General features: G+C 40.7%; 1 protein-coding gene across 1 annotated transcript in view; it reads right to left on the bottom strand.

The window, feature by feature from the left end:
* The window catches only part of LOC107571023 (interleukin-1 receptor accessory protein-like 1-A), a 72,542-nt gene that overhangs the window by 4,270 nt on the left and 55,823 nt on the right, over positions 1–12,449 (bottom strand). The window contains exon 2 of the mRNA XM_016257308.1: positions 299–578. Within this exon, the coding sequence (XP_016112794.1) occupies positions 299–578 (280 nt within the window). The remainder of the gene's footprint in view (positions 1–298; positions 579–12,449) is intronic.

Here is a 12,449-nt window from a genome sequence, read left to right as displayed (position 1 = left end):
CACACAAAAACCCCACACAAAAGCGCGACAAGAGAGAACACACACACACACACACACACACACACACACACACACACACACACAGAGGAAGAAACAGCTAGTACCTTAACACGCATGAGTAATGTCCGGCGTCCTGTAACTCGGCCGGTCTGAACCAGATGGAGTCCTCCTCTTTACTCATCCGGCTCCCGTCGAATGAAATGGGCTCCTCGAAGTCTCCATGGCCGGTGCTTTTGTACCACATCAGACTGAGTCACACACACACACACACACACACAGAGGAAGAAACAGCTAGTACCTTAACACGCATGAGTAATGTCCGGCGTCCTGTAACTCGGCCGGTCTGAACCAGATGGAGTCCTCCTCTTTACTCATCCGGCTCCCGTCGAATGAAATGGGCTCCTCGAAGTCTCCATGGCCGGTGCTTTTGTACCACATCAGACTGAGTCCGGCACTCTGAGCATGTGTGTAGTTCGCACGGATGTATCCATAAAATAAAGCACATTTAATCCTCACAGGCTCCCCGAGCAGAACTTTGTATTTCAGGTAGTCCACAGACCAATCCGTACAGCCGTCCACTGCGGAGACAGAGAACACTGCGTTAATACAACAGGACCGACGTACAGCATCTGACAGCACAACATGAGGCCTTGATACATGAAATAACACAGTCAGACACAGATCAGGGCCAGTGTGTGTGTGAGTGTGCGAGTGAGTGTGTGTGTGTGTGTGTGTGTGTGTGAGTGAGTGAGTGAGTGAGTGATTGAGTGAGTGAGTGATTGTGAGAGTGAGAGTGTGTGTGTGTGTGTGAGTGTGTGCGAGTGAGTGAGTGTTAAGTAAGTGTGTGTGTGTAAGTGAGTGAGTGAGTGAGTGAGTGTGTGTGTGAGTATATGAGTGAGTGAGTGTGTGTGTGAGTGAGTGAGTGAGTGAGTGAGTGAGTGAGTGAGTGAGTGAGTGAGTGAGTGAGTGAGTGAGTGAGTGAGTGAGTGAGTGAGTGAGTGAGTGAGTGAGTGAGTGAGTGAGTGAGTGAGTGAGTGAGTGAGTGAGTGAGTGAGTGAGTGAGTGAGTGAGTGAGTGAGTGAGTGAGTGAGTGAGTGAGTGAGTGAGTGAGTGAGTGAGTGAGTGAGTGAGTGAGTGAGTGAGTGAGTGAGTGAGTGAGTGAGTGAGTGAGTGAGTGAGTGAGTGAGTGAGTGAGTGAGTGAGTGTGTAAATGAGTGTGTGTTAAGTAAGTCAGTGAGTGTGCGAGTGAGTGTGTGTGTGTGTGTGTGTTTGAGCGAGTGAGTGTGCGTATGAGTGTGTAACAGTGTGAACAGCAGTTGACTGATCATGTAGGAGTATTTTAGCAGCTGTGACCCAGTAAGAGGCCAGAAGAAAACAGCATGCTCTCTCTCTCGCTCTCTCTTTCTCTTACACACACACACTCACAGATCAGCATCTCATCTCTTTCTCACTAAAGCAAACAACACTCACATCACAACACCCTACAGGTGAAACCATGACAACAGACACCAGCATCATGTGATAGATAGACGAGCACTTAAAGACATTTCACAAAATAATTACAAAGAAACAGAAATTAACACATTGAGTTAAATGTGCATTTTTAAAGTCGAAACGAACAAATGTTATTTTATTGTTTTACTGTTTTATTTACTTTAAAATTGTTTACAGTGTCTGTGATTTGAAATGAAAATCTACAGGAATGTTCATAGCAAACATAATCTTTATCAGAAACTGGACTTAAATACAATTCATTTAAACCGCAGCACTTCTAGATGCTCAGCTCTGTCTACAGCATCTGCGACATGATGATGATGACTGACAGTGAAAACAGTTCAGACTCGGTTTGTAAGAATCACATGTACAGTAATGGAGACACTGCTGAGCTCAAACACACCGTCTGTGTTCACATGAGACAAACTGCTGTGACATCATCAGGCATGAGCTTGTGCTTCACGTCCACAGCAGGAGAAAACATGGATAGGCCTATAGCCGGAGAAACTCATCCGAAGCGTATGAGCAGATCGAGAATAGTCCACATGACAATTCAGCCACAAACACAGCTCACATAATGAACATTTCTACCGAAGAGTTCATGCAAGAGCGGTCAGACCCGCTGGAAGGCCTCGCTCCATATGCTTACAATACAAGCGCACTGCTGCACATGCGTTTAATGTGTGTTGAAACAAACCCAGCTTCTGTGGTAACTGACACTGATGTCACATGCTGCAGATGAATTATAGGGCGAAATCCAAATGGAAGTGAGCATCCCTATGCCCTACTCCCTTAGAAGGGCAGAGCCCTTGAAGTGTGTTCTTTGAAGGGTGTAGGGCATTACTCTCTGGTATAAGCGCTTGGAACTCCCTTGATGCAGGGAATGACTGACCAAATGTTACCTTGACAACTCTCCACGTGCGTGCAGCATTCGACACTCCATCAGTTGTTGCAAATAAATATTTCTTCTTATTATTATTTTATTCTAATATTTTCCAATTGTGTCTTATTACCTTTAAACTTTTTTAATGCTATACTTGCTGACACTTGCTTTCACTACCATCTTAAATCATATTTCTATCACTGAAGAAAAATATTTTGTATTACAATAAAATAAAGACAAATTTAATTAGCCTATTCGACTTACATTTGTATGTGAAGTCGAAATCAACCCCCTTGATGCAGGGAATGACTGACCAAATGTTACCTTGACAACTCTCCACGTGCGTGCAGCATTCGACACTCCATCAGTTGTTGCAAATAAATATTTCTTCTTATTATTTTATTCTAATATTTTTCAATTGTGTCTTATTACCTTTAAACTTTTTTAATGCTATACTTGCTGACACTTGCTTTCACTACCATCTTAAATCATATTTCTATCACTGAAGAAAAATATTTTGTATTACAATAAAATAGACAAATTTAATTAGCCTATTCGACTTACATTTGTATGTGAAGTCGAAATCAACCCCAACTTTGCTTTAAAATGCATCACAAGATCTCCTAACCGAAGATCACATGATCACAAATGGTAATTACTTCCATGAAGTGACAATCACATGTTCCTTTCGCTAACAGACTTCTGGAAGGGCCCTTCAGAAGGGATTCAGATCACTTTCATTTGGAACGTCCCTACAAATGGCATCCGATTCCCGAAATGCCCTTCAAGGGCGCAAAAAAAGCTGTTTGGAATTCACCCATAAACTCTAGACTGTCCAAAACTCCATACATTTATAATTTGTCATTTAGAAACAGATTCTGAACTGCTCCGAATGTTCTCCGATAAGTCTAGCGCTGCGTCCCAGCGGCATTTCGTCCAGCATCTCTCCTCCTCCTCAATTATCCAACGTTCTGTCTGTCTGAAACAGCTGCTGCAGACAGATGCTGAGAGCTCGACAGGCTTGGCTAATTGTGTCTCCCTCAATGTTTTATTTACTAAAGAAACAGCGCAGCAGCTAATTAACAGAAGCGAGAGAGAAGCGTGTCGCATTATTTATCCCTGCATTCTCTCTCTCCGAGCGCCAAATCCCCAAAATAAAACACGACGACTCATTTTGCACGCTGAGAAAGTCAAAGCCTGCCGGACAGCGAGTCAAATCGAAATCCTATCAAATCTCAGCAGAGCTGCTCTGTGAAGGATGCGTTCGGCCGGACGCTCGTGTGGAGGGGGAACGGGTGAAGGAACGCAGGAATCCCTGATGAGTTTTGGCAGGATCTTTCAGAGATGCCAGCAGTGCGGCTGCTGTCAGGTGACATTTACAAACACTGACAGCAAAAAAACCCACTTATTAAAATGTTACGGGTCTCTGTTGCTATGGCGACAGGAGGGGGCTGGTTGCCGTGGCAGTCAGTATGGGGGGGGGGGCTAATTAAGGTTCATTGCAGCAGTATAACGAACTTCATGATGCTTTTGCTTTGTGAAATGGAAGATGGTTAAAATATGATTATTTCTTTTAATTATCCTACTGTACAGTGTGTGTGTGTGTGTGTGCTGGCTTACTTCTGCAGGTATGTTTATTACACGGTGTGTGTGTGTGTGTGTGTGTGTGTGTGTGTGTGTGCTGGCTTACTTCTGCACGTATGTTTATTACACGTGAAATTAAATGTCTCAAAACGGGACATTCGTTTAGGGAGAGACAGAGCAATTACAGAATCTTCAGCCGTTATATTTCTCTTTTCTTGTCAAGTGTGTGCGTTTATTTCAGAGCTGATTTTCAGAAAGAAATGTGAGTCACGTCAATGACTGTTTCTCCTCTCAACATCATTCTGAAGAATCTAATGAAGCATCAGCAGAGACTCTCAGGACTTGAGGCTGGATTCACAACAACTGTCTTAAGAACTGATCTCAAGAAATTGAGAAGTGCAAATCTTAAAATTTTCTCAAAAGTTCTCAAATATTCTCTTTTTTTCTGAATAAAATGACAGTAGTCTAATATAACAAAATAAATCCTGACGAATATTAATGATAAATCTATTTATTACACGGCTCTGTGGAATACTCGATTCTGATTGGTCAGTCAGCACATTCCGAGGTATGTTATTCCCCGTTAACAACCGGTAAAAACTAACAACACAGGCTCATCAGTGTAACTGCAGTTGGCACTATTCGCTTGCTCAGAACATTTTTTTTCTTCATGGAAGCTTTGCATTTGGTTGTCTAATAAAATATTAAAACTCAAATCAATATTCTCTATACAAATATTTCATTCTGTCATCCTGGTATTGTGGACTTGCTCTCGTTTCATTCAAACGCAGCTGCTGCCATTTTGAGACGATTGGTTTGTACACTGTAATGGATTGTAAGATAACTAACAACTGGTAAGATTTTAAAACGGTTTCATCTAAATTCAGTATCTTTTATTGCTATAATTATTTATATTGTGAAATGCCGTGTAATAAGTAGTATGTCTGTACCATATCTCTTAATGTCCATCTAGTTTGAACTTGCCGCTTATTAGCAACTGCTTTCTTCACGGAAGCTTTGCGTTCAAATATTACAGCTCAAATCAATATTTCGTGTCTAATTATTTCGTTTTGTGGCAAGTAGCCATGTAATAAGCGGGATAATGTACATCCAGCTAGTTAAAAATAAAGTCCTTCAGTTTTATACAACAGCCCTCCGCTTCGCAACGATAAACCTGTTGGGCTTTATTCTGCGATAAGAACTGGCTGGATGTACATTATCCCTTACCTATTAAACACAGTAAGCACCTCACGATCATATTGTTTTTCTAAAGCGGAGATCAGGACAACTAGATGAGCTCCAGAAACAGATTCCCTCCAAAGACCCCATCATCTAGATGGACATCGGGACAAGATCATGGGAACCAGACAAGTCCTCTGCACAATCTGACTTTGTTGCAGCCTAGAATTAAACTGCTGGTTTCGTCTGGCCAGAGGAGAATGGCACACTATTTTGACACACTGTTTCTCTGTTTAATACTGTAAAGCTACTTTGACACAATCTGCATTGTAAAAATTGCTATATAAATAATGTTGACTTGACTTGACTTAAAGGGCATAAAAAGTGTTTGTTTAATGAATTTTCTTGTTGAAAACCTTTTTACTAACCTTCAGTCGTCAAGAGCTGCAGGAAACGAGTGCAGATATCATCTGAAACCAACCTAATTCAAGAATTCATTCAACATCTTAAATTTGGGGATTTAAGACAGTGTGAAGTTTATGCTAACTTTAAGAAGTCATTTATACTGAATTAAAAAAACAAAATTCTTGCTACATTTTGTCTTAATAAAAAAAGAAAATAATATTTGGGGAATAAAAAAAATTTCTACACATTTATTTTCAAAACATTTCAAGAATCTGGCCCCTGATGTGATCCCAAAAACCAGGACTAAAGCAAGAACCAGCTCATGAGAGGCCAGACGCTGCAGAAAGAAGGTTTCAATGCCAAGACATCAAATAAAATGGTGAATGAGGGTATTTTGTGATTATTATACGTCTGCTTCATAACGTAAAAACTGATGACGTTTGTCTGGCAGATCACAGTCACTTCATACATGGCATAAACGCTGTAAAAACATCCTGTGGGCAACCGAGAGCTTTTTCATTTCAGATCTGGGATGCTGAAAATGTCAGCAGTTTAATTGAGGAGATAAAGCTAAGAGAGAGAGAGAGAGAGAGAGAGAGAAAGAACAAGAGAGAGAGAGAGGAATACAAACATCGTCTCTCGCAGGGAAACAGATTCAATTAAGGAGTTTCTGTGGGAATATTGTCAACATACTTACAGGAGACAGTTATTATTTTGTGCGCATCATTCTTCGTATTGCTCATTATGGGATGTTGGGCTGTTTTGGGCCGTTATCATTCATTTCACAAACGTGTTTTAGCAGCAGTGAGTTTCATGCAATCTCGCTGGCAGCATACGTACGCACAGCTAAGCTTGATTACACCCAATTAACTTCCTCCTGAAACGCCTGCTGCGCTTCAGACGCCGCTCCATTGATACACGGATGGACGGACAGATGAATGAATGGATATACAGATGGATGAACGGACAGATGGACGGATGGCTGGATGGACGGATGGATGGATGAACGGATGGATGAAGGGATGGATGAAGTTATGAACGGACAGATGGATGATGGATGGATGGACGGACAAATGGACAGATGGATGGATGGACGGATGGATGAAGGGATGGATGAACGTATGGATGGATGGATGAATATATGGATGGATAGATGAAGGGATGGATGGATGGATGGTTGGACAAATGTACGAACGGCCGGATGGATGAACGGATGAATGAACGTATGGATGGATGGATAGCTGAACGGATGGATGAAGGGATTGATGAATGTATGGATGAAGGGATGGATGAATGTATGGATGGATGGATGGATGAAGGGATGGATTGATGGATGGTTGGACAAATGTAAGGACGGCCGGATAGATGAACGGATGAATGAACGAACAGATGGATGTATGGACAGATAGATGGATGGACACATGGATGGATGGATGGATAATCGGATGAATGAATGGACAAGTAATGGACGGACAGGTGTACTACTCAGAATCAGTCAGTGTAGTATGCTAGAATGCTAGTGTGCTGTTCTGAATTCAGTCACAGTGACGGTACGCAGATCAAGCAGCTGTTACAACGCACTGAGGAAGATATATTTTGAGTAAAGTATTCTGTGGCATCTGATTGATGTAATTAAAGTCCAAATGAATTACTAAACCCAGCAGAACACACTACAATTAAGTAAATATATTAAATAATATACATGAAGAAAAATGTGTGACGACAGAATTTTCATTGCTTAAATGTCACCCTAACTCTATCCTGAGCTTTCCAACCCCTAACACACACACACGGAGCAGGCTGATCATGTGACGGTGTGCATATGTCCAGTAATCATCTGCCAGCAGCTGCTGTCACAGCACATCTCACTCACACACTCCTGTGAGCAGCACAACGAGAGCCGGCAGACACACGCACGCGCGTGCGTGTGTGTGTGTGTGTGTGTGTGTGTGTGTGTGTGTGAGATACTCTTACAGAAACAAGCATCATGAAAACCAGCTGCCTAAATACACACAGGAGAGATGATCAAAACATCTGATCCAATAGCACAATGATCCATTAAAGCCACACAAATCCAACAATTACACACAATACACACACACACACACACACAAACACACACACGTTTTAACTTTCATTGCATTCTAGGTGCACGTGTGATCAGAATTGAACCCATGAACTTAGCATTAGTGCAGTGCTTTACTGTTTGAGCTACAGGAATATGTGAGTACACACACACACACTCACACAAATGTCCAGCACTCCGTCAGCAAATTAAACCTTTAATGTAAATTGAGTTTACAATAAATCCACCAGCGGCAAAAACGATGGATGAAAATGAAAATTGCTCTCTTGGCAATAGTTACTGACATTTGCATATACATAATTTATACATAATTTATTCTGCTGGAGAGAGTGAAAGAGAGAAGAAGTGAGAAAAGAGGAAGCGTGAACAAGAGCAGGTGAGAGTCACATAAGCCTCGTTACTGGAGAAAGACAACCAGACACAAAAGCTGCGTCCCAGTTCAAACACAGCATCCTTCGGAGGACGCTCCGAGTCTAGCCTTCACAGGATTTCCTAATTGTGCCACCAGGTGTTCCCGACTGCCGCTCCTGTCGCGTAGAAACGGTGCGAGAAGAGACCTGCCATCAGGGGCGGATTTAGTGAATTGGGGGCCCCAGGCAAATTATAGGAATGGGGCCCTATACATTTCCACACATTTTCCTAGATCAACCTTGAGGTTCCATTTTGTTGTTTTCAGCGTAAGCCTGTGTGCAAAGGCTGTCTAATTCTAAACTTTAAAGTAGATTAAAGCCCTGCACGGGTCTTTTTCCCCTTTTCCCAAAAGCTTATACTACTGTTTCAGCTATTAAAATAGTACAGTTGTGTATGTAATGGAAAAGTGATTATATTTCGTTTCATTTTTTTATAAATTAAATTTAGAAAAACATTTGGAGTATTTTTTGTTCGTTAAATGTAAGTTTTTTTGTTTTTTTAAGTAAAGGCCAGCAGCAGACAGTGAATTGATCATAGCATAGCATATGTTTGATTAATTTAGCCTTCTCAAATCATCAGGGCTTGCCTAAAATAAAATCTATATATAAATCAGTTCAAGTATATCACAATGTTAGTTTAAATGTTAGATGCTTATCTAATCGTTTGCGTAGAGTGGAAGCTGAAGCTCTGCAGCACACGGAGGCGCCAGTGCGATCACTTACATTTTTTCTAACAGTGGAAACAACTTAAAATACTCAGTCATTTTTGCTCAATGACTGTAAGACAGAAATAATACTGTGTAGATGAAAAGACTGTGTTTCTTACCCAAACATGCTAACTGTCTGCTCTCTGAGTCAGCGACAGCACAAACACAGATCTGAATGTTCAGGTATGAGTTTTTTCAAAGATTCAATAGACATGGGCGAATCGATTACATTTAAAAATGGGATTGCTTGAGTATTTGAATCGAGATCACAATCTTTTAACGATTAATCGTGCTGCTCTAGTTGGTGGACACAAATTTATCTTAAAATATCCTATGGATATTTTTAAACAATTAAATTGCACATTTTAAATTATATATTCACAATAATACCACTATAATCATGTTAAAAATGCTGTATTGTTGCAATTACATCCCAAGATCCCTCTCTCTCTGATGTATGGTGGACACATGGAAGAAGATTTTGTTACAAAAAAAAAAAAGAAACTCTCAAACTCAATGAAATATGTGACCCTGGAGCACAAAGGGTCATAAGGGTCTATTTTTATTTTTTTTAAATTGAGATTTCAGCTTTCAGTTGTTTAAATGAAGTTCTTAGCAATGCATATTACTAATCAAAAATTAAGTTTTGATATATTTACGGTAGGAAATGTACAAAATATCTTCATGGAACATGATCTTTACTTAATATCCTAATGATTTTAGGCATAAAAGAGAAATGTATAATTGTGACCCATACAATGTATTGTTGGCTATTGCTACAAATATCCCCCAGCGACTTAACACTGCTTTTGTGCTGCAGGCTCACATATGTATTTTAAAACAAAATTGTCACTTTTAACAGTGCACAAATAGTTTTCACCATACAGAACATCATATCAGTATCTGTGTGTCTGTCATGTGAATCCAGTGCTCGGATGCTTGTGAAGGTCAGTGAGGATTAACAGAAATACACTCTCCGAGCACAGTGTGTGTGAATGTTGATCATAAGCTGAACAGCCTGCGTTTCTCCTGCAGCTGATGAGGAACCAGAGCAAGCCATGTTCCTGCGCTGTCCAACACAAATCACCAATAAAACTGGAAAACATGGCAAATTATTTCTATGTCAACAATTCATTCCCATGTATTTGGATTTATTTCTGGCTTTTAAAGCATAGCATCAAAGCACCATCCAAACAAGAGCATCATGACTGACAGACACAAAACAACTGAACTTCACATAACAGCCTCTGCATCAATCAGTGCTTTCACTGTTTTCACCATACAGAACATCATATCAGTATCTGTGTGTCTGTCATGTGAATCCAGTGCTCGGATGCTTGTGAAGGTCAGTGAGGATTAACAGAAACACACTCTCCGAGCACAGTGTGTGTGAATGTTGATCATAAGCTGAACAGCCTGCGTTTCTCCTGCAGCTGATGAGGAACCAGAGCAAGCCATGTTCCTGCGCTGTCCAACACAAATCACCAATAAAACTGGAAAACATGGCAAATTATTTCTATGTCAACAATTCATTCCCATGTATTTGGATTTATTTCTGGCTTTTAAAGCATAGCATCAAAGCACCATCCAAACAAGAGCATCATGACTGACAGACACAAAACAACTGAACTTCACATAACAGCCTCTGCATCAATCAGTGCTTTCACTCTGAATGAAATAACAGAGTTTTTTACAGGGAAAACACTGGTGCAAAATTGTTTTTCTGAATGAATCCGTGAACAACGTAAGCCTCACCTGATCGAATCTCTGGGTGACCAGATTCAAAAGATTTGTGTCAAGAATCCACATGCTATCTACACACATTTAGATGTGCAAGGATATATTTGAGTTCATTAGCTTCTTTAGGCTGGACGTTCTTTTTCTTACAGCTGTCACACATACACACACACACACACACACACACACACATTTCTCTCACACACACACACAATCTTTCCCAATCAGCACTCCAACACACATCAGCAGCAGGTCTACACCGAATCAAGCCGCTCCATCACTCGTGTCAAGTGTGTCATGACGTGACGCTCCAGAGGATTCCTGTCAGACAGCCTTCACCTCCCTCTCCTCCTCATCCTCCTCTCCTGCTTGTTTTTAAAGCAAAAGCTCAGAAACGGGGCCACGGATCTCCAGGGGTGACGCTGCTTATATAATGTTATAAAAAATTCACACATCACATGTCCTTATTACAGCCTCAAAAACACATGAGAAATATCAGAGAGAGAGAGATGAGAGGGAGAAGGAAGAGTCGCTTCGGTCTGTGCAAAACAACGAGAAAATAAAGCGCCTGCAAATCTCAGCTCTGCATTTTCATTTCCGTCCTGAACATCACAAGCCACCGTCCTTTATTACTTTTGCAGGAGATTCTTCCTTTCCCTCGTGACAAGAACCATAACAATCAAAAACAATAATACAATTATAGCCATAATATGAATGGAGGCTTAAAAACGACTTGCAATGGAAGTGTGTCATTCCTGATGAAGAGGGGAAGAGAAAACCCCATGAAAACCCTGTGAGAACCCTGTGAGAAAACTGCAAGAAGACCATGAAAACTCAATGAGAACCCTTTGAGCTCTGAGAACTTCATGAGAATTCCATGAGAACCCAGTGAAAATCCCATGAGAACTGCATAAGAACTCTGTGAGAACTGCATAAGAACTCTGTGAGAACTTCATGAGAACTTTATGAGAACTTCATGAGAAATTTATGAGAACTTTATGAGAACTCCATGAGAACTGTATGAGAACTCCATGATAATTTTATGAGAACTCCATGAGAATTTTATGAGAACTTTATGAGAACTCCATGAGAACTTCATGAGAACTCAATGAGAACTTTATGAGAACTTTATGAGAACTCCAAGAGAACTTAATGAGAACGCCATGAGAACTTAATGAGAACTCCAAGAGAACTTAATGAGAACTCCATGAGAACTTCATGAGAACTCCAAGAGAACTTCATGAGAACTCCATGAGAACTGTATGAGAACTCCATGAGAACTGTATGAGAACTCCATGAGAATTTTATGAGAACTCCATGAGAATTTTATGAGAACTTTATGAGAACTTCATGAGAACTCAATGAGAACTTTATGAGAACTCCAAGAGAACTTAATGAGAACGCCATGAGAACTTCATGAGAACTCCAAGAGAACTTAATGAGAACTCCAAGAGAACTCCATGGGAACTCCAAGAGAACTCCATGAGAACTTCATGAGAACTCCAAGAGAACTTTATGAGAACTTTATGGGAACTCCAAGAGAACTTAATGAGAACACCATGAGAACTTCATGAGAACTCCAAGAGAACTTAATGAGAACTCCAAGAGAACTCCATGGGAACTCCAAGAGAACTCCATGAGAACTTCATGAGAACTCCAAGAGAACTTCATGAGAACTTCATGAGAACTCCATGAGAATTTCATGAGAACTCAATGAGAACTCCAAGAGAACTTAATGAGAACTCCATGAGAACTTCATGAGAACTCCATGAGAACCCAGTGAAAATTCCATGAGAACTACATACGAACTCTGTGAGAACTTCATAAGAACTTCATGAGAACTCCATGAGAACTCCAAGAGAACTCCAAGAGAACTTCATGAGAACTCCATGAGAACTCCAAGAGAACTCCAAGAGAACTTCATGAGAACTCCATGAGAACTCCAAGAGAACTCCAAGAGAACT

This window comes from Sinocyclocheilus grahami, unplaced genomic scaffold (assembly GCF_001515645.1).
Source record: "Sinocyclocheilus grahami isolate Dianchi unplaced genomic scaffold, SAMN03320097.WGS_v1.1 scaffold1539.1, whole genome shotgun sequence".
Lineage (NCBI taxonomy): Eukaryota > Metazoa > Chordata > Actinopteri > Cypriniformes > Cyprinidae > Sinocyclocheilus > Sinocyclocheilus grahami.
Note: the sequence above shows the minus strand (reverse complement) of the source record. Positions and strands in the feature narration are given on the sequence as shown.